Source organism: Sylvia atricapilla, chromosome 3, assembly GCF_009819655.1.
Source record: "Sylvia atricapilla isolate bSylAtr1 chromosome 3, bSylAtr1.pri, whole genome shotgun sequence".
Taxonomy (NCBI): Eukaryota; Metazoa; Chordata; class Aves; order Passeriformes; family Sylviidae; genus Sylvia; species Sylvia atricapilla.
In genome coordinates this window covers 112440830-112466753 of record NC_089142.1, presented here as the reverse complement: position 1 = coordinate 112466753, position 25924 = coordinate 112440830, and the positions used below count along the sequence as shown (strand labels likewise).

The 25924-nt window shown below is 40.8% G+C and overlaps 1 protein-coding gene across 11 annotated transcripts in view; it reads right to left on the bottom strand.

Annotated features, from left to right (window-relative positions):
* RIN2 (Ras and Rab interactor 2) overlaps window positions 1-25924 on the bottom strand; it is a 64593-nt gene that overhangs the window by 27614 nt on the left and 11055 nt on the right. For 5 of the 11 annotated variants that reach the window (XM_066316661.1, XM_066316664.1, XM_066316662.1 and 2 more), the window contains 2 exons: window positions 12320-12412; window positions 5043-5137 (listed from right to left, as the gene is read on the bottom strand). In XM_066316661.1, coding sequence (XP_066172758.1) covers window positions 5043-5137; window positions 12320-12376 — 152 coding nt within the window. In that variant the 5' untranslated portion in view covers window positions 12377-12412. Of the gene's footprint in view, window positions 1-5042; window positions 5138-8628; window positions 8682-9784; window positions 9865-12319; window positions 12414-25924 lie in introns of those variants that run through there. The other 6 variants (XM_066316666.1, XM_066316665.1, XM_066316659.1 and 3 more) reach the window with 5 other exon arrangements.

The window sequence follows — 25924 nt, the reverse complement described above, 5'->3', positions numbered from 1 at the left end:
AATGGGGAAGAGAACTTTCCCTGTATGATCAGATAAGAACACGCAAAATTATTTGACTTTTCATTGCCTGGATCAATTACCACTACCAGCATTTGTCTCTTTCTTTTTTTCTCTTTCTCTTTGCTTATATATGATGTGATGCTTTTCAGATTTCCAAGGCATCTCAAATGCAGATGTTTTTCCCCCTGCCCACAAGCATCAGTAACTTTTACTAACTGCCAGAATGCCTTCAAGGGGCACAAAATAGACAGAAATACACTGGGTGCAGGAGGGAAGTACTTTTTTACATTGGTCATGACCAAGTCAGAAACTGCTTCAGTAGGAATACTGGTTTCCCTTTTCAACCCAGCAGAGCTTAGTGTTGCATGGGATGAATCTCCAAAAAGTCAGATCATGAACCACAAAAGCTTTTCCTGAGCTATATCCCCAGTAAATATTGCTCAGAAATTTCGACTCTCCCTCAGCGCCAGTTAGCTGGATTACGAACTAAAGGGAGCTGTGGCAAAGTGCAAGTTATACACCAATGCTGGCCGCAAGCTTAGACAGATAGAAATCATTTCCACTTCCCTTGGTCAGGAGGTGAAAACCAAATATGCTTGCAGGGGGAGCATGTCCAAGAGGGAAGAGTTTTTTGGCTACTAAAGACAGCTACCTCACATTCAAAAGAAGGTGTCCAACTGGTTTGAGCTAGAATGGCTGGCATTGTCTTCTGCCATAAAACCACCTAAAGCTGGCAAGAGTATGCACAATGGGTCAAAATAGGGTCACAATGTTTCTTTTTGGTATGATTTGCTTTGTGTTGCCCCACAACCCCTAGACCACCATAAATCAGTAGACTAATTTAAACGGGGGCTGTCAGGTTTGTGGAACCCCCAGATACTTATGTGCGCAATTCCTCCCACATGCTGAGATCCCAGGAGGAAGATCCCTGACCTACATGCATAGGCACCTCCTTGCTGCAGCTGCTTCTGCTCCCTCAAGAAATAAGCCAAAGATTAAGAGTATCTGATCATGACCAGAATTTCTGCCACTCCTAAACACTAATGGTTCAAACAACACCAATGCAACTCAGCTAAATCAGCACTAGAATGCTATTGTAATCTGTGGTCAGGTAAACAGGAACAGGAAACACTTTTAAAAAAATATTTCCCATTCCCAAATAATAAAGAAGGAGGCAGAGAGAGAGATCTAACCTGGTGAACTCTGGAAAAAGCACACCTTGGAAAATCACACCTGGCAAACTATCATCCAACCTATGTGAAGCCACTTCTCCAAGGCTTGGGAGCAAATGCATAAAAAGGACTCCACTGGTATGTTTTGACAGCCTATTTGCAGTGGTCTAGCACTACTGAGCATCATATTCCAGTTTGCTTTTTATTCTTAAAATAATTTTAATTAATGATATGGCCATTAGACATACAGTCAAACCCTGACACATGCGAGTTCTCAAAACTTCTTATGTGTTAAGAGTTAGACTAAAATTATTTGCAACTGGGATGTGTGTGTAACTACTTTGGAAACAATTGCATGGAAAGAGCAAACCATTTGAATTCATGAGCAACACATTCATTAACTCAAGTGTACCGAACAAGAATAAGAAGTTGCTGTAACCTAAATGCTAGCAAAATACACTGCGTATTATGCAACAGCTAAATTCCTCTAGTGGTTTTACTTTTGGGTTGGAGGATGTTTGGTTGGTCGATTTGTGTTATTTGTTTGGGATTTTTTTTTTTTTTGGGGGGGGAAAAAAAAAAAAATCCTGATAAAAGACAATCTGACCAGGTCACATTAAACTCAAAATTGAAACACAAATCAGCTGTAAAGGATGGTCTGCCTTGATTCAGGGCTGCTACATGGTTCCTCTTCAGTAGGAAAGGTAGGTTTCAACACTACTCACAATGAACTAAAGAAAACACATGATTCATGCAAGTTTCCTTACATTTGAGAAAACCTATAACATGTGGAAAGTACAGACAAGTAATTGCCAAGATTAACAGTGATGTGCTGCATCCTGATTAGACTTAGCTCACAGTAAAAAAGATATGGAACAGGCCAAAGCTTATAACCAGAATGATCCTTGGTCATGATGTGAACCTTGCTCCAGTCCCACCAAAGTTAACCACTTCACATTTAACTCAGTTTGACTATCCACTGCAAAATGCCTGGATTTCTGTAAACCTAACAGCTCTTAATCACCCCAGCCCAGTCTACACAGTCAAACTAGCATCAGCTGGGAGTGGCAGAGAGCCACTGGTTACTTCCTCCTGCATCCATTAAAGCTAAAAGAACAGGACAAGGAAGCTGGAAAGGTTTCTGGATACTTGCCCACCTGTCAGCAATGACAGAAGTGGTTCTCTATGCAGGATAGAAGATAGCTCTACTGAAGTGAGTAACTGCTGTGGAAGAGACAGCGGTGTGAGGGCTGTGCAGTGCAGGACACAAGGCAGGGAGCAAAGCTCTAGCCCTGTTCCTTCCACAAGAACAGAGAAGAGAGGGAATAAGCTTCTGCAGCTGCCACCACCAGCAAAGCATCCCTGAACTTACATTTGGCCTGATTCTACAGGCACCAAGTGCCCCAGGAAGCCTGGAGCTTTACAGTCTTCCCTCCAGAGGGACAGCAGGAAGCATCAGACCCTCATGAACATTCACACAGATGTGAAGGCAACCTGGGGCCTCCTAAAGAATCATCCAGGTGCCACCAGTCCCGTCCCACATGCTTCTGGGCTGCCATTGCATGCAGAAGCTCCCTCATTACTCTTTCAAAAGTCACCAGAAGGGCAGGACAGAAATCTGTCCCACTAATTTCCTTTTTTGATAACTCCTCTCATCTGCATTATTGAGAGAAATGTCTGCACTGGGAAAAAGGCCAGGCATCAAAAAAGTGGGATACTGAAACATTTCCCCTCAAAACATGTTTTTGCAAGCTTTTTTTTTTTTTTTTAATCCAGTTTTTACATACTTATAAGCCAAAGTGGTAAGTCCTTGAATCATTCTTGATATGACTTGGGCCATATATATTAAAAGAAGAGATGAGCCCAAAATGAAGGAGTATATAAGGTGAGGAGTATAAATCTGAAAGTCACCACACAACCACAAAAAAACCTATACCACAATACTAAGGTTGCAGACATGCCATTTCATGTCCTCATTTTTTTGAATTCAGCTGAGAGCCCTGCAACTGCTGCCTTTCCAGGAACTGCTGTGGGTGACTGTGGATACCTGCTAAGGTGGAAAAAGAGTGAGGAAAATGAACATTCCATTGAGCTCAAGTCTCCCTAGATGCAAATCCAAAGGTCATATCAAGACACCAACTTCTGATCAGCAGAACATACAATAAGAAGAGCAAACTACATTAACTGCTGAGTTTTAAATTAACTACAAAGACATAAAGTCATGACAGTAAACACAGCCTTGTGAGGTGTCTAGTTTAAACAAGAACTCTGGAAAACCCTTGCTGGAATTACTATAATCTTGCTCTGTAGCTCTGTGTGTGTATATATACATATAAAAAAGGTGTCAGTGCACAACTAAATTACATAATTTATACCAACTTTGATACAACTTCTTCCTTACATAGAAGCACGCAGTTCAGAATTTTCTAGTCACAGTGGGTTTGACTTTAGCTCATTTATTCAGACTTCATGTTTCACATTATCATCTTGAAGTAACAGAAAAGATGGCTAATATTACTTTTCATGGAAATTGCATTATTCACTTTTTTATGTTAGGTTTACATATGTATCTTAAAACAAAATATATTTGCAGTCAAAATTAACAAATTAAGAGCAGTCAAGATTAACAAATTAAGATTAAAAATCCATTAAAATCAATAAAGAGAAAACTCATGATCTGTAAAATGAGGAGGTTTAGTTGACTGTTTCCAGCTAAGTGCTTCCACCAAGATTTTAGAATCAGTTGACCTTAGCACTTCATGCATATTATGTATTCAGAGATACAAGAAGCCTTTTCTTAACTGAAAAGTAGCTGATGATCTCTAAAGTTAATTAGCCGAATTCACAAAATTAAGAGAGTATCCTTTCTGCCCCTGTAAAAGAACTGTGCTCTCCAAAGTTTTAAAACTTGAATAATGTTCAACCAGGGCCATAGCCAAGGACTTTAATTAGTTCAACTGTCTTACATTCTTTACCATCTGGGCAACAAAGCTGCTGCTTAATGTTTTTGAAAATAATCTACATATGCTTTGTAGTAAGTTCTAGCAGATTTCAACAGAATGCATAGGAAGAAAAAGAGGTAAAAATCTTGGATGTAATTCTAAAAACAATTTTCCATTTCATTAATTCACTGCTAGAAGAACAAAGCTCACCAGCTCCAGGGCTGGCCAAGACCATGAAGTCAGATAAAACACAACACCTACATTGGTTGCTTTCCTCTTGCAACAAATATTTCAGGTAAGTACAAAAATGTGTTCTCTTGTTAACACAGTGACTAAAATATTGATTATCCTCCAGATGCCAATTTAGCAGATGTTACTGTTCAAGAAAAGCCAGAATGCTGAGTTCCCATTCTGCCCACTTAAAGGTACAATTTTTTTTTTTTTTATGTGCAACTTACTCATATATAAACTTAAACACATAACCCACATATGCATCTGCTAACAGCAGTCAGTATTTTACTTCCTAACCTGAGAGCATAAATAAATCACATTATTCTATCTTGAATGTTCAAAAAGCCACTAGAAGCAAGGGACATTTTGTCTTTACAGCATGAAAGCAAAGCTGTGCCACAGACAATGGTAATAATGTTAGCAGTTTCTTGCTTCAGACATTCATCAGTATCCAAGGTTTTTAACAAGGAAGTAGAAGTGAGCATCAGTTGCAATTAGAAGGTATTAAGACAAATACACCAAACAACTTAATTTCCTGCACAAAGACAAATGCTTTGGATCAAGAGCAAGATCATCTACACCTCCTATGCTGCCAGGGAGAAAAGTGCTAGGATATAAGCCACCCAAGAAGAAAGCACAGTGAAAACATTCCTGTCATGGTAGACTCCAGAACCATGAAAATAAACATTTCAATCACCTTTGCCAATCAGCAGATTCATCTTCCACTGTGAGATCTGTCTGTACCATCTCCTGTTTCAGTTCTCCGATTTCTGAGGCAATTGTGTCAATGAGCTGGAAAGGGACAAAAATAGTATGACATCAAGCGAGTGGAAGAGGCGTGGAAAAGATGCTGGGGCAAGTTTAGTCACCAGAAATTACAAACTTTTTCCTTTTTTGTAAAATTGTATCCTATTTGGACTTCCCCTTGCAAAGGAACAAGTAAGGGTTGGGGCCATGCATAAAGGTTCTCAGAGGAAGAGTAATTCTTCTTTTGCGTCAGTACAAAACCTTCCAGTTTAGCTAGCCTTTTAATTTAAATGCATTAAATTTGTAGTCTCTGTTTATTACACATCATCTTACAAGAACTAGATTATTTAACTGGTCATAGCATTTACCTTCTCAAAAAAAAAAATTAGAAGAATTCCATGTGCAAGACTTTTATTTCAGAAGGGACACTAAGCCAGTATTATGATACAGAGGAGGATGAAAAGCAATGAAGCAAGAAGGGAGTGGGTGGCTACTTTTCACAATAGGTTTTGAACACAACAATTCAATTAAAAAATAATTGCCTTGCAACCCTTCAGCTCAAGTAGAAGACCAACCTAATTCTGGGTATGAGGGCAAAAACTCATTTTAAGGTGGGCAAGATTAGCACTAAGGTTGCATCCCAAGAAATGAAGAATTTGGTAGCCAGACTTCAGGGAAACATTTTGTTGAGCAGAAACCAATCATGAAATTTGCAAAGCCTGCTCTCTTGAACACTTCTTTGCAGCTAATGCATCAAGTTTGTTTGTCATGCCACACCATGACAGCCTATAAACTCTAACAGGGGTGCCTCTCTCCTGCCAGGAGGGAACCTAATGGAAGTGATGCAGTGATCTCTACTACCACCCCTGCAAACAAAAATCCTGGCATATGAAGCAAAAACAGTTTTGGGGTCCAAGTCAGAGCAGCCTTCACAGCTGCCCTTGAAGGTATGCACCCAAATCCCACTCAGGGAGGCAACTCAGTACAGCAGCATTTTCAAAGAATTACAGGCATCATTTTCCTAAATTGTTACATTGGAAGTTTTCCTCCACCTCTGCAATTCACACACTCCTTTGCTGAGTTGCATTATTCCAATCAATTCAAAAGAAGTTTTAGTCTCTGCTTACAACTGGCAATTCCAATAAATAAACCTTATGTAAGAATGAATTACTATTACTCACACCCTAAGGGTTTTTTTCTGTCCAAATCAGAGCTCCTAGTGATGGAAATCATACAAAGTTTAACATTTTTAAATATAACTTTAGTTAGGGGTTTTGTTTGCCTTTGCCCAGGGAAAAAGGAATTCCTTTGCCCAAGGGGAAGGAATTGAAGTTTCTTTTTGAAGGATTGTTCCACCACTCCAGGCCTGATGAGCTTAACATCTCAGCAGACTGGCAGCAGCACAGAAGATACACAAAAGATAACTACCATTAACGAATGTCAATGCCAAACATCACCCCTGGCATGATCTGAGACTCCTGATCTGGGAAGAGATAGGCAAGAGAATGAAGAATGAGAAACTAATTACCATTAAAGGTGGATTAGTTGAGACCAGTGAACATTGAACCAAGTTACTTTCTCTGGATTCTGACTGTGAAACATCTAGTAAAGACTTGTGTGATGTAATGATTTTCTCTGCACAACAGGACAATGTGTGGATGAACACATTTCTGTTGCACATCCTGGCAAGAACAACATCCTGGCCAGAATAAAGTAATGCCTTAATTCTCTAGCACTAAAGGTTGTTGTTGGAGAGTTTTTGTTTTTCCCTTAGTTTTGGTGACACCAGCTATATGTACCACTGACATTGCAAAGACGTTCCACCTGCTGATTCCCAAACACCTGAGTCCCTGCAGCCAGATGTGAGCAATGCCTCCCTGACCATTTGAAGGGGCAGCCGAGGAATCCAGGACAGCCTCAGGGAGAAGCTGGAGTGGGGTGAATTTATGCATTGCCAGCAAAGCACCCCTGCAAAGCTGCTTCAGCTGGTGACTGCATGCAAGTTGAGCTGCTACTCCCCATGAATCAGCTCTGCACAAGGAGCTCCTCTTCATAGGCATCATCATCTCAATTTTTTGCATTGTAAGACCAACTGTGGCCATAAAGAGCCATCACAGTGGTACCTGTTCCCTGACACATCTACAGAGACTAAGTGTCTCACAGGCCAACAGTCTGCAAAGGAGCTTTTCAGCACTTCTCCCTGCAAAGCATACAGTGTATAAGCTCTCCACAGAAGCATCCATGTGTTTTCAGCCACCTCCTCTATGCCTGCCCTGATGTGTTGCTACCTGGCTGGCAGGTAAGTTAACTCTGTTAGTGGGCTTTGACCAGAGCTGCGACAAAACCCACCTCCCTCCCAGAAAACAAAATCTCAGGGAGCTACAGCAAAAACCCTCATCCAAACTGTACTAACAGAGAAGTAATCTTAATGCTTTTGAATTTGTATGCCTGCCTCAAAGAGAGCGCTGAAGAAATTATCATTCCTGAGTGGAATTCTTCCATGTTTAGCAACTTTGCTTCTTTTTCTAAAGAGGACTTAAACAAAATAGCACATTTCAAGCAATCTTATGCTCACATTCTAAAGGCTAAATTTCTTGCGTATATTACGTAGCCTCCATGACAAATCAGCCTTAGTCTCTGAAAAGTCAATACACTCTAGACAAGGAAACCAGGTCAGTGTGGCATCAAACCACAAACTGACTTGAGAAGCTCCCCAGGATGGAAGACATACTGCAACCCAACTGAGACTAAGCACGTACCACCATGTACTCCATCTGAACTAAAACATTGACCTCTAGGAAGAAATCCCTCATTTTTTTCTAGAATAAACCACCGACATTTTCTGCAATTTCCAACTAATTTTCCTTAAATTCTCTTTAATGAAAAAAAAGTTGCTCTTCTCTTATTTTAAGAAAATAAAGCCTTATGGAATTGCATCGTTTCTGTATCCTTGCAATTATCTGACACATACTGTTACAACAGCATTTTTCCATCAAATAACATAAGGTATACTCATGATTATATGACAGCATTTCCCAGTATTTAGGATCAATGAAACTTCTGGTGATTATACAGCGCACATGATGCACACGCGACTAGCATCATACAAGATGAGCTGTTAATAACATGTTTCTACAAAATGCCAGAAGGATCCTGGATATGTATTATTATTAGCTCCAGCCCTGAGGAAACAAGCAGCAGCAGCAGGCTCTGCCTTTTTAGTGCATGCCTAAGAATATCAGAATTCTTCAAAGAGACTTCTCTATTTGCAATAAGTGTGGTACCTCTTTGGCAAGAAATAATGGGAAAACTCACCCCTTTGTTTCAACAGATTTGAAAGCAACACGGTAAGAGGCAACTTCCAAAGGAAAATGCAACTGAAGTGGATGTATACATTTGTCAGAGGCCACAGTTAGTGTAAAACAGCATACATGAGCCCAAAGACTTAAAAAGTAATCAGAAAAAAATCTTTCAGGGACTGTTTAGGTCTGTGAAATAGATATTACCCTGCTATGCTATAGAAAAAGGAGCTTTACCTGAAAAATGCATTTGGAAGTATGACATCTTCTTGGGTGGTTAATCAGTATTTCTTAAAAAACAAAATTAAAAATAGATCTCATGTAACATGATAAAATAGTTATTTTTGTGTGCAATGCACTTCCTTTGGAATTCATTTCTATTTATAATAAACACAAATTTAAATTCCTTTGGATTTTTTCTATATTTATATATAAAGCACTGTTCTGTAAATTCAAAAGACAGTACAGTATAACCACAGTAAACCCAAATAATAATTATGACTCAGGCAACATGAATTCACATAGCAGCCCAGTACAGTATTGCCTAACCAAATCTATCCTAAACATTAGATTGCCAAATACCCATGTACTAACTGTTTACATTCCTAACATCTATGAACAAAATAATGAATTGCAAACATCTTAAACCACAGCATTTCCTTTCATAATAGACCAAACTATGCTTATTGTCAAGAGCTTCTGAGCTCAACAAGACCAAGCTCAGCTTTTGGGAACTGGTAAAGGTGAGAGATAAACTCCTACATACAGGCCACAATCATAATTCATGGCACCTCAGCATCCCAGCCTTCTCTCACCACAACACATCTATTTTGCCTTGAATTGTTCAAGCTGTTGTACAAGCACCAAAAATCAGAGGCAGTATGTTCACCAGAAGCAAGTCTGGTTGGGGGCCTCCCCAGGGGCTCCATTCACATTTGTGAAGCTGCTCTATTGACACATCACTGCCATGCATCATGGAAAGCGCACACCCAGGACCAAATACAGACATTGCCTCTCCCAGCCCAGTGTAACTACAGCTCTTATTACCCACTTGACTTAAAGAGTTTCCTGTTCCCAAGAAGAAGACAGGTGGCTTTGATTCGATGTATGCTCCCAGACATTTTTAGAAAAAGCTGTGTGACAAATGAATTTAAGTTTTTTGTGTTGAAAAGTAAATAAGCTTGTACAGAGAATTAACAAAACTGTTATTATTCTGAGAATCCACTTGGCTGAAACAGTCAGCCAAGATGACCACTGCAGAATGTTTCCAAGCTCTGAGATTTACAAGAGTTTGAGAGGAAAAGGTAAGATGGTGCTTCTAATCCAGCAAGGGGACACGGGCTGAAGACAGTGAGATCAGTATCAGACTGGGCAAATGAGCCACAGTACTTACCACTCCCCCTTCCAGCCAGCATCTAATTTTTCATTCTTTCTGGAGACCTGCATCCTCTTTGGCATCACATCTTTTCCTTCCTGTTTTGATAAGCAGAATGTAGCAACCCTCACAGAGGACCCTGTGTGAGGAGGTGGCCAAGTGCCAGAGACAAGCCTTACTGGGAACACTGCCTCTGGACTTGTGCAAGCCTCTGAATACAATCCAATATTTTGATACACAACTGCAGATTCTGGTTATTTTGCACAGTGAGCTATGAATTCTCAGGGCCACTGACATTGTTCAGTGTCTCGTTCATCAAAAACAAAGTTTTACCCAATACTTGGTTTAGGAACAGAAAAGCTTTACTGGTGTTAAAACCTCTGATGCCAGTTCGGTTAACACTGGAACATTTTGATGAGAAGGAGGATAATTCAGTAAAAAGGACATTTGTCAGAGACATATTGGCAACATATAGAGACATAGTGGCCTCTTGCCTTACCACATATTCTCTCTGTAACCACCGGCAAGCTATTCAATCCCAGAATTAACCAAGACCAACCTCATTTTTCCCTCATTCTTACTACTTGCTGGCTCTGACCATTCACCAGTTACAAGGTGTAGAGTCCACAAAATTTAGCCTCTAAAACTTCTGCTCTGTTTAAAATCAGGACAATACTGTTTTCCTTGTGTATTAACAGTCAAAACAATGGCTGCGAAAAAAACCTAAGAGATGACTGGAAGCTGTAGCAATGAGAACTACTTAAGAAGCAAAAAAAAAAAGATAAAGTTGGACTTTCCCACTGGTATTCGTCAGCAATTTTTCTGGCAAATGTTGCTGAGAATGCTAAGATACTCCCTTAAGAATATTTAAGGGCCCTGAGAATCTGCATACCAGCATGGTCAGGTTTCTTAGGCAACTGCAGATTAACAACATGAGAGCCATTTGCAAGTACAGGGCACAGTCTACACATGTGGGAGAGCATTCTGAAGGACAGATCAGCAGGGATAAAAGGCCGTACCTTGATTACCAGGTCTCCTAAACACAGACAGACAAGGCAAATTAAAATAATGGAAACTCAAAAAAGTCTGATATGCCAAGTATTTTTGCTTGCTCACCAGCTCAGTTGTAGCAAACAAATGTAATTGCTGTCACAATTCTATTCACATGGAGGAGAGAGCGAAAAAAAGGTAATTTTGCTGTAAACACACAAGCTACCAGGTGCACTGCACACAGGCTGGGCACACTGACTTCTTGCAGCTTCCAATCCCACACTCTGTGCTCAGAACCATGGTCCAACAGTGCAACTTCCCATGGATGGTGAGAGGTCTGGAAAAGTAGCTTGGAGGCATCTTTTTCCCTGCCAGCATGTCCTTAAGAAAATCTAGGAACTTAGTTTTCTAATTGACAATGTTTCTTGAAACTGCCTGGGCAGATTGCAGACTGCATTTCTAATAATTTAGAGTAACTGTAACCCCATAATAATGAACAAAACTGCTGTTCCATCATCTATTTTCTATGTAAGAATTACACAGGAAGATCCCAAAGACTGCAGAAAATGACTGGCTGCTTGATTGTCAGATGGGACATCTGACACCAGGAGTCCTTTAGCATACATGCAAGAGACAACCTAGAGATGTTTCTTGGAACTGAGACAGTTCCTTGCTGCGATTTGAAAAACAGGGCTATTCTCCCTATTCGGCCATGGAGAACTATCAACAAGGCTGATGTTTGTGCTCCTGAGTTATGAGAGGTAGCTGAAGTGTGTTGCAGAACTGAGAGGTGATTCCTGTCACTGGATGACCCTGGTAATAGCTGGGCAAGACAAAAGGAAAATTCATTGCCTAAAGATTGCCCAAAGGGAAACTTCTGCCCCAGAGGAAGAAAAGGAATGGAAACATCAAACCTCCAAGATGGCAGCATTAGCATCTTTCACTGAAGAAGCTACAGCAAATGATGAATATTCTGTGGGATGTGATCAGGGTAAGTTAATACAGTGCTCAGAAGCATCTGTAAATTTTGATGGCTTCCTAAAGCAAAACTCTGCCCAGCAAGGCAGCCACTGTGACCCTGGCACATACTTAACAGGATTCAGTTATCTTTTGAAAACTGCACTGGTAACTCCTACTGCAGCCTGGCTTTTGGGGATGCCAATTGATCTCAAAATAGTCAAGGAAGTGAAACCAATTTTCAATCCAGTAATAGTATTTTCAATCCAGGAATTGTACCACAATTTTAAATGACACAAATCCAATTTATGAAGGCTCCAATAATTTTATGCCTGTGCTTAATAAAGCTTATGTTCTCAGCATTAGCAGCAAAGAAAGCCATGGCCTATTTTGCACCAAATATTCTATTCCATGCACAGAAATAACATACATGAGAAATAACTGGAGGTAATCTAGCCACAAATCTGCCTGTAAAAAGAAATGCTCAAGAAGTACTTCCCATTTTACAGAAAAGGTTTACTATGTATCAGACAGTACTGCACATTCTGCTTCGTTCATTTCACATAAATCCACATACTTTATGTTCTGTATAAATATCCCATTTACCTTAAAGAAACTTCCTCTTTTCTCCATACAATGTGTTTTCATCGTCAAAGACGACATCTTCCCTGAGAAGAATCCACTGTATGCCTTGATCTCCTAAAAGCAGACACATATTTGTAATGGTTAGTCCAGTCTGTAGGAAATTCCTCTATTCTAAGCCACAGAAACAGTCACAAGTCTTCTGCCAAATGCTTTCTGCCAACATCGTACCATTTATTTTCTACCAGAGTCCTTACATATCCCTTCAATCCATTATTTTTCCATAAACTGCTTGAAAAAGAGTGCTGCTCAGAGTTCCATATCTCTCCCTTCCTTTCAGAGCTGATCCTGTAGCTGTGACTAGACTTTAATGTGCTCATTAAAAAGGAATGCTAAAACATAATGATTGCTTTCTTTGTTTACTTGACCTCAGTCTGCAGTACAAACAGAACAAAATGTTAGATGTCATTACAATCCACTGTCAAATATTACAGTATTAACAGGACTTATCAAGAGGGGAAGAAACAGTTTAAAATCACCCACAAGGGAGAAAACACTCTACCGCTAAAGTAAAAACCAACCAACAACAACAAGCCCAAATACCCCCCAAAAATGCTGCTTCAGGTTTTTAAAATGCAACTGAGTCATATTCAAGTCAGGAACAGAAGATGAAGTTAGGAGGAAGATCTATTTTCTGCTATCAGGTAAACAGTTCAACACCCAGGACAATATACTGATGCATCCATCACGTGAGGAGTATCAAGAGGGTGATCTCCATCTGAAAGTAGAGTAGCAGACTTCCGCTAAAGTCACAACCAATTCACACCAATAATTTGTGAATCAGCTTCTGAACTAAGCAGGAGTCAGTTCCATGGCTAAAAAGTTCTTCCATGATTTTTACAGGTGAGCTATAATTTTATTTAAATAGCCTAACCCTCCTCCTTACCCACGTTTTCCAAATACATTAGCAGTAAGTTACGCTGGAAGTTTAAGCTACCAAAAGGGCAAACAATGCAAGTGCAAAACATTATAGAGTAGAGATAGAGACACAGCTTTTGATTTTATATAAGCAGAAATTAAAATAAAAATGGCTGTCAGCAGCAGTGAAAACCAAGTTTAGTGGTGTGGCCACAGAGGGAGATGGAGCAAAACAAAGCAGCCGGGACAGAGAATGCTGACAGGTAAAACCCCAAATTTGACACATACCCCACACCAAACACATGCATGCTTCTGCTTCCCTCTAATGCCTTATGACAAAGAATAGACACAGGTAAGGAAGACCAAGGCAGATGTTGGAGCTTAAATGAAAAAAAGGATTAAATGAAAAACCTCAGCCAAGTAAAAGTACATGAGAAAACTGAGAGGTACAAGCAGGGGAAAAGAAACATTTTAGTTTTAACATATAAAAGGACACTTTAAATAGTTCACCTTGTTTCCAGAGATCCTACCACAAGAGCACTAGGAGAGGTTACATTTTTCCACTTGGATTCTGGTTTAAAAGCAGCCATGCCAGGACGCCCAGGAACCTGCCTGTTTTCCAGGCAAGGTTTGCAGACTTTGAAGGCTGAAAGAAGAATCCTGAATTCTGCATTGTTGTGAAAGCCAAACACTATGGGATGAGCAAGTAAAGACAAAAAACATTGCTGGGAAATAAACCCTAAAAAAAAAAAAATAAAATCCAATTTTCTTCCTAAATCAGTTTATTTAAAGGATAAGCTTTATTTAAAGGATAAGCTCCTGGTGAAGTTCTGAAGAACTGTGAACTGTGTTTCTTTACCTAGAGGTGTGCCTAAATAACACGACAGCATTAATCCCATAAGAGATGATGTTCAATGAAGTGGGTGCTTTTGCAGGTGCTATTAAATGAGTTAAGCTCTATCTCCTCATTTGCCACATACACAAGGGTACAGAGCAGTTGCTCTCCTCTGGGGAGCATAAGAAAATATATATTTTTCAAAGAGTCTTCTATAGACCAATTCTGGAAAGAAAAGTCGCACCTTAAGAGTGTTAAGGTAGAGGGAGACCCAAGAAACCCAAAAAAGTATTAGAATAAAACCTCAGTTTTCCAACTTGATCCTATTCCCTTCATGACAACATCAAATTAAATGACACAGGAAAAAACCCAGAGGTTTTAAAGGAATTACATTAGAGAGTTATGAGCAAGATCCTGCAGTTGTCTGTACACCTCTAGTCCCAGTCATCAATCACTGTCCTGGGTTGTAGTATTGGATGTATTCTAACACCATCTTCATGAACTGATCATGAATCCAATTGTTGGAGCAGTGCTCTTCCCAGCACCCCTCCCTCTGGGGTACCTTCTGTTAATGGCCCATCAAATGCCTTTAACTCCCTCCGGGAGTTATCTCTCTTTAATGGGCCATCAAGGAGCTCCTGTGTGACTCATCAGCCCATTGTGAGATGCTCCGCCCACGGGGAGGAGCCAAGCATTCTCACCTGGATATAAGCTGGGATTTGGAATAGTACAGGCAGCCCTCACCCACTGAATTCCCAGAGGACCAGAGCTACCAGACCTTTTCTACGAGATCACTGCTTCAGGAAGACCACCTCACCTGGACTGCTTCCATCACTCTGCTCATGTTATATTCTGACTCTGTCAGTGGTCTTTTTGTATTATTGCATTTATTTTATTTTACCTTTTTTCCCTTTTCTTCTCATTAAATTGTATTTCTGACTTGGAGCCTCTCGTTTTACTATCAAACCACTACAATCACTCTATTTGCAAACAACAACCCCCTCACAGGAAACCTCATGGTTTTTATTTTATTTATTTATTTATTTATTTATTTAATTCAATTTAATCACAAGGATGCCTGCATGCAATCCCATTACCAAAATAACAACATGCTGGGATTTTTACATTATCCCCTCAAACCTACACAGGAAGAAAAACACACAAATACACAGGTTTTGCCCTTCAAAGACTGGTATGACTCCAGTCAGAAGAAACTCAAACACAACCACTGCTTATTTCACTTGTAAGAGGTTCTGGAGTGCTTAACTTCTTCATAACTTCTATTACTGTCACTATTTATGCAACATTACTGCTATCTGTAGGACCTTAACTCTGAGCCTCAGCTGGGCTCTCCTCAGCTCCTCCACACAGCCAGTGAATCAGTCCCTTCCACTGTTAGTGGTTACAGTGTAACTTCAAATTAATTTAGGGTAGCTTAAATAGCATTTTATGTTTGACCAAGTTTTAGTATTTCTGACTAAAATCAGCACAATGGGAAACACTGCTGGGCTTTTTTGTGTTTGCTGGGAAGGGCTCTTTTGGTGCAGATATGTGTTTTACACCATCCAACACACAAGACACTAGGGCTCGCTGGTAAAATGGAAGGCCAGTCTGGGTGCAACACCCCAATAAACACGGGGGCAGGCTCCTACCTCGGAGCTGAGGCACCTCCACATCCTGCAGAAACAACTGCAGAACAACAAACCTACTGTCAGAAGGTTTCATTTCTCTACACAGCTGTGCACACCTGATGCTTACAGGCTAGAGAACCACTGCTCTAAAGCTGTCCTTGTTGAGTTTGGACCATATGAGCCTGCCAGAAACAAAAAAATCTCCCTCCTAAGATTGGGAAGCTAGGTGGAGAAAGTCAGCGAAGCATGTAATCTCCTGTACCTACTGGAGAGAAGCCTTTTCTGCTCCTCCTGTATTCCAGACACTAAGGCAGAGAGCCCAGATAGATCCACCCAGACACTGCCAAAGTGCTGCCTGCTCAGAAACCCACCTGGAAATGTCACCAGGCTGGAGCAGCCAACTCACAGTGTGATTCACGTGGCCCTTTGTCTGGGCCATCTGGAGGGAAGCCTTCTCTGTGTCCCAGAGCTTCCTTTCAGCTCTCTGTGGGCAGCAGGTGCCAGATGGTTCCTACCCCACAGCACTGCCTTACTGCAGCTCCCCACATCCAGGATGGAGGTCTTGTGTGTGACCGACAAGACAGGACAGGCAGAAGGCATGATCTGTCTTCTTGGCAAATTTCTCTCAAGTCCAATGCTACTGCATGGATCCTCATGTCCATACAAGCCGCATGTTTCAAAAAAACCAGGTGTCTTTCATCTTTTTCCCATTCCCTTCTTCTGTTGGTTTTCATTCACATGGGAATGCCAGAGCACCCTCTGCATAGTTGTATGCAACCTGACTTCTGATTCCTCATCAAAACAGCTCCTACTTTACTCCCTCTACTGCAATTTTACTTGGATTTTTTCGTATGTTCTTACACTTAACTATACTAGAGCAAATGACCACCTCACCAGACTTTTCAGGATCATTCCCTTTAATCCTCTCATTCCAATCCCACTTTAACAAAGAAAAACATCCCATTTTCCTTTGCTGAAAGTCATTGCAAAGATGAGACTGTGTGTCTGTATGCCTCCCCTGAGTTCAGCCACAGCAATCTGAGGAACGTATGTAGTCCCTGCCCACAATCCCTCTTATCCAACCTCTGCTCGGTTTCCTAAAGAATCAAGGCTATTCAACTGCACCAGCTTCCTGTTCTTTCGTTCCTAACTAGGATTTTTGATCTTTTGGCCAATCTAACAAGACCTGACTGAGGAAAGACTCTAACACAGACAAAAAGACAGCAGGAAGAGACTCTATGTATGCCACCACTGAAAGAAGAGATCTGCAGCCTTCCTTTTGCTGGCTGACCCACAGAACTAACACCTTTTTTTCCTGTATTTTAAATGTAAGTTACCCCACTGAAGAAACTCAGTCTGCCATCTTTCATCTTCCACCTGTAAAGGCTGTGCAGTCACTGAGCAGACTCTCATAGAAACTACCTCAGGCAAACTAAGAATGAGTTTTACTCTTTTGCAGCCAAGAAAACACAAGAGAAAATATCAGTCCGGACCTTAAGTATGAGCTGGCAAATGTCAGCTGATGTCAGAGGCTAATGCTGATTGCCACCTGTCAGTGCGTACCCTTGGCCAGCAGTGGTGTACAGCTGGAATACAATCCCTACTCTGCCTCATAACAGAAAAGCATGGAAGCTAGGTAGAAGCCATTAGAGATATACTTGCAAAACCTGTGGTAAATTAGCACCATATTACAACCAATTTTTACATCCATTTATAAATATATACTGTTAAAAGAACTAAAATTAATTTGTTGAATCCGTTTTCTGGTGGGTTAAAGTGGAAACCGGAAACATGAAGGATAAATACATTTTACTTAATTTTAAAAAGTAAAAAACCCCCACCCTGGTCAAATGCAACTCTACACTTGACAATATGCCAAAAGATACACACAGTACTTCAGATTTTCAGCAAATGTAATCATCCTCATGCAGTTCATTTTCCCGTTCTCCTAGCACATTTGCCAGTCCCTGGGAGCTGTCTTCATATCTAACCTACAAAGCTCTGGTTTGTTCAGTTACTCTGACCTTATCTGAATCTTGGCAAAATTAAACTTTTCCTTTTGAAAGTATTTCCTCTGAGAAGCTGACTGCAAACCTCCTTCCAGGAACATAGATACAACTGAGCACAGTATCACTTTGAAAATCTATCAAATAAGACCTTCAGTCTGCAAACTATCACTGGTGCCAGGATCTGGCAGACCTCTAAACTCAAATGTTGCATTGTGTTAACACAGCCGTATCCACAAGCAAAATGTGAGGGGATTATGTAAAAAGAAAATCTAATTTCCATCATTCTTCTGGCTGCAGAAAGGGTTTACAGTCTTGATAGTTCAAGTAATGCAAAGGCACATTACTTGTAGAAAACAAGATACAAAGCAAAAATGGCAAAGTCACTCTTTATACACTGGTGGATTTTTGTATTTTGCCATTTTATTTAAAGAGTTTAAAAATCCTTGGAAGTAACAAAAATTCCCTTACCCTCCTTTTTCTCCAAGCACTCTTTATACTTTAAATCTTTGCTACCTGAACATAACGTGTTTGTGTGAGCTGTTCCCCTGAAGAAAGCCACCAGTACAATGTCAGTGAGCACTTCTCAGTCAGTATTTTGTCCCTCGATGAAAAAAAGATCTTACAAAGATAGATATTCCCTACACATGTAGGCAGAGGGGCCATAAGTGACTGCAATTCGTTTCAGGAAACAATACTGTCCTCATAAACTGCAAATGAAACATAAATATGCAAATCTCTGAACTTTTCAAAGGCAGTTAGGGAGGTCACAGATAAACTGTATCAATGCTGCTTATCTCTCTTAACATAACAATGTTGTTAAATCACAGCCACCTCTCTCAGGACAACTCCACCCCACCATGCCTTAAGCCATGACATACTAGCCAGTTTTTAAGCAACTGTCACCTGGACAGATCGATTTTCAGGGGCTGTGATCCAGTCTATGTGCCAGTCATGGCATAATTATCAGAGTCAGTCTAAAGTGGGAACATCACTGCCAGACTTATCCACTGACTTTTCTACATCTGGTTTCAGCCAGTCATCACTCCTGCCTCAACCATTTTTTTGCCTGCAGGCTTATTTTTTCCCCTTGATTCCAGATTCTATTCGCTGGCAGCCTTTTGAGACTAAAGGATAAAGAGGAGTTATTACCTCGAACTTGTTTTAGCACAGCACTCTCAGGAGAGGTTTAAGTCCCATCAAATTTTGGGCAGATCCACCGTGTCTCAGCTGTCTACCCACTTCTTTTATTTACAAAGCCATAAATTCAGAAATGAAAGCATCTGAAAATCCCATCTGAAAAGGGCACACGAACGGGCCTGGCTCTGCTCCCACAAACATGAGCAGACATGGCATCACTCTTTCCAGCAGGAGCATACAGTTATGCAAATACTGAATGCCTCAGAAAAGCCAATCCTTAAGCTTTGCAGATCATGGCACACTACCAGTAGAGTTCTGTTTGCTGTCTCTCTGTACCCCTTCCCAAGTTTCTTCTTCCTCTCTTCCACTAAACAACCTCTTTCTGCTTGCTCCCATGGCATACTTTCTACATTACTGAAAAGGAATAAAACCCAAACTCATTTCCTCTGGCACAGCATTTAGTTATGGAGGATACTACCAAATCTCTTATAAGAGAATGATTGTTTGTTCATGTCTTGTTTTGCCTCTGGAAATGTCAGAAAAATATATTTAGGAAGAGATTGACTTAGATTTGGATAATCTTTCAGAACATTTCTATTCTTCCTGAATTCCCTGGCCTAGATACCTCACAAAAACTAGCGTTTCTTGAGTTGTTTCTGTAATTTCCACTTACTGTTCCTGCCAAAACCACTGAATAATAAAAATAAAAACATTCACAAGTGTTTCCAAATGTCTTTAAAAAGTTTAATATAAAGCTGCACTTCCTGGAAGAAGCAAGAAAAAGTAATTGCTTGAATTACAATATTAGCTTCATGGTCTAGAGAAACTCCAGAATTCTTAGTGACACTTTAATGCAAAGGGACATGGGGTTCAGTATCTTCATCTAGATGGGCATGCACAAGACAACCACCTGCTTGGCTTGACCATGGCTTATTTTAATAACCTGGGAAAAGCATGTCTCCCCACCAAGAAAGCCAGAGCAGTATGAGGGTTTCAGTGCTCAATTCTTAGCTCTTACCTCCTGGTCCAACAGAGGCATCAAAGCAAAGCTCTGTCCACTTCACTGCCAGAGGTGACAATCCTCCATGCAGCAAAGAGGAAGAAGAGACATGACTAATGATGGTTCAGAGAGCCTGAACACTTCTATCTACTCACAGATTTTCATGATCATAGAACTGCAGAATGGCTTAGGCTGGAGATCTAAAAGGGTGTCATTCCAGCCCCCTGGACACTTTCCACTATTCCTGGTAGCACCAAGCTCTGTCCAACCTGGCCTTGGACATTTCCATGGATGGCCCGCCCAGTCAAACCTAAACGGTGGGTAAGCACCCTGAGTGAAGTCCATAATGGAACAAGAATTTAAGACAAAGCAGGAAGTGCTTGGTAGCTTCATTCTTCTGAAAAAGGCATTTGGGACTAGACTTTATCTCTGTGTTTAAATGATTGGACCCCCAACTGCCCTCCTTATGATTGTTCCAGATATCAAAGCAGACAGAATCAAACACATGTTTCTACAATCTCACTAATGGTAGCTGAGTAAGGTGTTCCTTCCATAATTACTGAAAAGATTTTGAAGGCAGTAAAGCAGTAAAGAAGGATAAGGGGGGTTTTGACCCCTTAGTTTTAAGATGCCCCCAAGATAATTCCACAAATAAGACACATCAGTCTTATATAGTCTGTGACTATCAGTGGAAGTGGCAACACAAGAATAGAACTCGAACCGTTTTTAAAAGGTTCTCGTCCAGATCTAACAAACAGATCTGGGATCTAACAGCAAGTGGAAACCTCATGCAAGAGTCTGAAAATGCAAATACTGTGATTCTTATAGCAGGGCAACTATTGTTAGAGGACCACTGGGCCCAAAAAGCAAGCTGTATTTTAACCCACCAATTGATGACAAAAATTGGGAAGATCCCTTTGCCAATGAGACGTAAGCTTTAAAAGGGCATGACTGGATTTGTGGCCAATATGCTTACTGCAGGTTACCCGCAATCTGGTCTGGGATATGTTACGTAGAGTGTATTAGACCATTGTTCTTTCTGCTACCACAAGTTCAGAGAAACCAGTTTAAGAATCAAAAAGATGCCTACTGATACAGAAATGGCAACAAAAAGACAAAAACTGATGTCAATGCAAATAATTACAAAACCAGAAAAGATCCAGGAACTGAAAATTAAGTCAATGATAACTAAAAGTTGTGTTGTGGTTTGAAAACAAACCGAGTGAGAGGCCCAAGTCAGAAATACAATTTAATGTGAAGAAAAGGGAAAAAATAAAATAAATGCAATAATACAAAAAAGACCACTGACAGAGTCAGAATACACCCTGAGCAGGGTGAAGGAAGCAGTCCAGGTGAGGTGGTCTTTCTGAAGCCCTGATCCCGTAGAAAGGTCTGGTAGCTCCGGTCCTCTGGAAATCCAGTGGGTGAGGGCTGCTTCTACTGTCTCAAATCCCAGTTTATATCCAGGTGAGAATGCTTGGCTCCTCCCCGTGGGCGGGGTATCTCACAATGGGATGATGAGTCATAAAGGAGGTCCTTGATGGCCCATTAAAGAGAGAGATAACTCCCGGAGGGAGTGATCTATGAGTCATGCACAAGGCATTGACGGGCCAGTAACTGAAGATGGTGATAGAATACATTCTAAACTACAAACCTGGACAGTTTGTAAAGACAATTATTAACAAATAGAAGATTGAGAGGAATTACAGACTTGTCTTTACAAAGAAGCAGTGAGTCTGCTGGTAGACAAAACTAGCACTGAGAGATAAAAGAAACAATGGGAAGGATTCCACTGATTGATGAATGGAAAGTAAGATATTTGCCTTTACAAACAAACTGTAGGTTTGCTGATAAATGAAACTGGGTATTGAAAGAAACAATGGGGAAAATCATGACTTCCATAAGAATTAAAAATTAAAAGGAGGGGTTATACATTGAAGGGGAATTTTAGGTATTAGGCACTCCAGGAAGTCTGTAACTCTCAAGTACCTCAGCCAGTGGGGAAAGAGAGAGGGAAAGGCAGCCAGGGAATTAGGAGAAATAGGAGGCTGCATCCTCCAAAATTTGAGAGCCCCCAGGGAAAACACCCCATGGCCTCTCCTTTTATTTGAATCAAGTAAAAGGACTCCTGTCTCCTCAGACATAAACCTCTGGTGTTTGTAGATTAATTTTCCTAACAGGGGACCCCACAGGAACGCCTCACTGGCAGCAGGACATGTGCAGAGGAAAAAAAGGTGTGACTAGAGGAGGCAGAAAAGGTCCCAAGCTCCTGATCAGCCTGGAGGGAGGGCTGGACCAGCTGAACTCTGCAAGTCCCTTCTAACTTCTGGTTTTCGCAAAGACAGGAAGGGGAAGGAATGGGGAAGTGTGTGTTTGGGAGGTTGGGTATTAAGTTTGGTGGGATTTTGCAATATCAAGACATCAGACAAAAAGCATGAATCTTTCTTACTCAGTTTCACACAGGGGTGGGAGCCCTCCACCACTCCAAAATCCACTTTTACGTTTCATCACACAGGAATTGCTAAATTTCCATAACTCAAAAGGAAGCACTATATGAAAAGTGTAATATCAGCTCTAATAATTAATAAATCAGACTTTTAACTTTGTATTTATTAGCAAATGACACACACCTGAGCACACACACAAACATAAACAGGGTGAAAAACATCTAAACTTGGAGCAAACAAATTAATGTACTGTTGGAGCTACAGGAGGAATAAAAATCTGGATATATATTTTTTACAGGGTCAACTTGACAAAACAAACCACAACTATTATTTATCTACCACCAGAAAATGTTTAAAAATACCCATGGGCAGCTCAGCTAGTAAGTGATATGGCAATATGTGTACAAGTTTAAACAAATGGGGGAAAATCGCAGTGATTGAACCTGATTTTTTGCCTCCTAAAGCATGTACACTAAGTGTTGTGGATCAAGCTAGTGTGAAGCCACTGAAATTCTTGGACCTTGAAAGGATCCATTTTCAGGCTGCCCATTTAAGAATGCAGAGCATCTCACATCCTGAACTGCACCAGAGCAGCACAAAGTACCTGAGGGCACTCCAGCTGCAGGGGTGGATTTGTTTTCTGTTCAATAAAAAATTTATTTGCATGTCATTACTTATATTTACACTAGTGCTTTATGACCATGAGGTTAATGTAGTCCAACAGGCTGTATGAGGAAGATTACATGGGAGTTTTTGTGGTCAGACTGTTTATTTTAAACACCTGGACATCAGATATGATGGACAGTTTGCTTCTTTATTCACTCAGCACTCACTATTAATTTTTGAAGAATGGTGTTGATTGCTTTAAGAAACACTTTTTGTAGTACACTTCCAGTGTAGTTCCCCACCCTCGAGGGTGCACAAACAGGATACAATGAGTCTGAGTACCAATTAGAAGATGTATTTCTCAATTAACAAAAGAAAATATTTTCACTAGAAAAAATTAAAAAGCTATCTTGACCTATTTGTTTTAGTTTAAGCACAGAAGAGACTCCAATTTTGCATTAACTAAACCATGGTCACTTCTCTCCACATAAGGATGATCCATGTAATGGTACTTCTGCCTATACCAGAGTTTTCACTGCCCTAATCTAGCTCAGATCTACTGGCAATGAACAGATAAGCTGCTCACTGTAGAAAGCTTGCATCATTTGCTTGTCTTGGCTATGGAGACAGGCTTGGGAATCAGGTTAGCCCCACTAGGGATTTGACACCTTCTGCACCAGCAGAGCACTGCTAACCTGTATTAAACAGAGGGAAAGCCACCACCAGGCTCAGAATGTTCCAGAACCACACTTGGACTATACAGACTGGAAAAAGCAGACTGAGCCACAAATGTGTGCCAGCTCACTCCTGCACTCCTGTGCCAACACAGTAAGCAGGATACACCCAAAGCACACGTTCTCACTGTCCTTCCTGTCAGCTGTGCCATATACACATCATAGGAGAGAGAATGTCTATACAAACTGCCTACAATTCTTTTGTGTTACTAGAATGTTAAAACCAAAACAAAACCACAAATCAAATCCTACAGCAAAAACCTCTATTTGCACAGTCTATTTCCTGCCTGTTAGAGGATCTGGTTGGGGGCAGAGGGGAGGCATGAATAGGGCAATGTAACAGGTCTTCAGAACCAAGTCTGCAGATAGCAAAATGCATGGTATTGCCCCTATCTGACCTATCTGGAAAATCAGGAGTTCATTTTAAATTATCAAAATAATTTCAGATATTTGAACATTCCTCATAATGATCAGGTCCATAAGACTGGTTATAGAGAGTGACTGTTCTATAAAAGCCATGCACAACTTTGACCAACTATGCTCTGAAATATTAAGTTGGTTTTTTTTCATACAACTACTGAACTACTGCTTATCTGTGGGACGGGGAGGTGAAGGGATGCACCTTGCAGTTGTTTTCTTTCAGAGGGACAAGGGAGTTCCAAATATTCAAATATTTAGAATCTATTCTAAATAAATCTATTTTAATCTAGTCTTAAATGTTTCTCTTCCATCCTATTTCTTTATGGAAAAAATATTAAATAGTGAAAACAAGGTTATGACACACAGCAATGAAACCCAGGAAATTCAAAACTGACGGCTATTAAAATATCTGTCTCAAGTTAATTTCACTCCTCTTCCTGTTTTCTATATATGCACCATGGGACTGGCAATGTCAGCCTCAACCAAACTTTCTGGCTCAGGTCCCAATCCGTGTAACTTTGAAGTCACATAAGCACATCACCCTTCCTGTCCTCGTGGTGCTCTTATTGATCCTCTTTCCAAGGACAATTGTTCCCTCTGACTTCTCCCTGCAACTCTTCCCTCTGATAACCCCATCACCTTCTGTCACAGCTGACTTGTAAATTCATCAGCAGTGCAAAGGTTACTGCTGCTTTCCCAACCCTCTTCCCTTTTCCCATCACTAGCACCATTCTCTTACTCTGCGAATCCTGAGCAGCCCCAGACTCCCCTACCACAGCCCCCTACACCCAGCTTGCCTTCACTCTTTCAGCTGAACACTTGGGGATGAAGCCTCATGACTCTGCCAGCTTCCTTTCCTGAACCTCTAAGGTTTCCATCCAGCCCAATCTGCCTGCTTTTCAGTTTCCACTGTTTTCTACTTCCTACTAAAGCTCTTCTCCTTTCCTCCCCCTTTTTCCCAAGCCACTTGCATAAGGATCTCAGACAGCCAGGATTTCATATTCACAGAATCATAGAACAGTCAAGGTTGTAAGGGGTCCTAAAGGTCATCTAGTTCCAACCCCGCTGCCACGGGCAGGGACACCTTCCAGTATCAGGCAGACACCATGCACATTCCACAGCACCTGCACTTTATGCAGGTTTGAGCAGCCTTTTTATCCCTTCCCCTTCTTCCATCACTCCCGTATTTAAGAAGGTAGACCAAGATCATCACACCCTAACAACTCCCCATCTGCTTCTTTTCTCGGGTCCCTCAAAAGGCTAGGACACATACAATAAATAGATAAAGAGGGAGGAATTGATGCCACAGCACCAGCTGGCTCTAGAAGTAAGGAGAACAGCTTAAAGCCTCCTCTAGGCTGTCTTCTTCCAGACTAGAAGGAATGAAGGTCTTCCCTAGGTTTTGGGATGAGCACTTTTCCCTCCTCTAACTTTTTTTTTTATCCCCCAGTTGAATAGGAGATACCATCAAAACTGAAGTTTCCTTCCTCAGCAATATCAGCAGTCACATCAAGACCCATTTGATTAGGACTAAAAAGTTTCTCCTTACTTGCTGGATTAACGAGTTAATAGAAACCCTAGCAGGGGAACTCCTTAAAAAGAAGTGTGGGTGTTCAGTTCTCTGTTAGTTTGCTTGTGTAAACAATTTGTTTTCTCTCTCCTGGGACACTTTTGAAATAGGCTTTTCAGAAGGCAATAAACCTCATTTGAAATGGTGAAACTGGGTCTAAGTACTGCCAAAAGCAGAGCACTCCAAACACATTGGTGACTCCACATATTTACTGTCCTGGAGGGTTGCACATAGGTCAGAGAGAGTCTGTCGGTGTCACTTTTTTTCTTTCGGATCTGAACCAAATGCAGTCAAACCCAGAAAGTAAGGCAGTGGTCAGGTG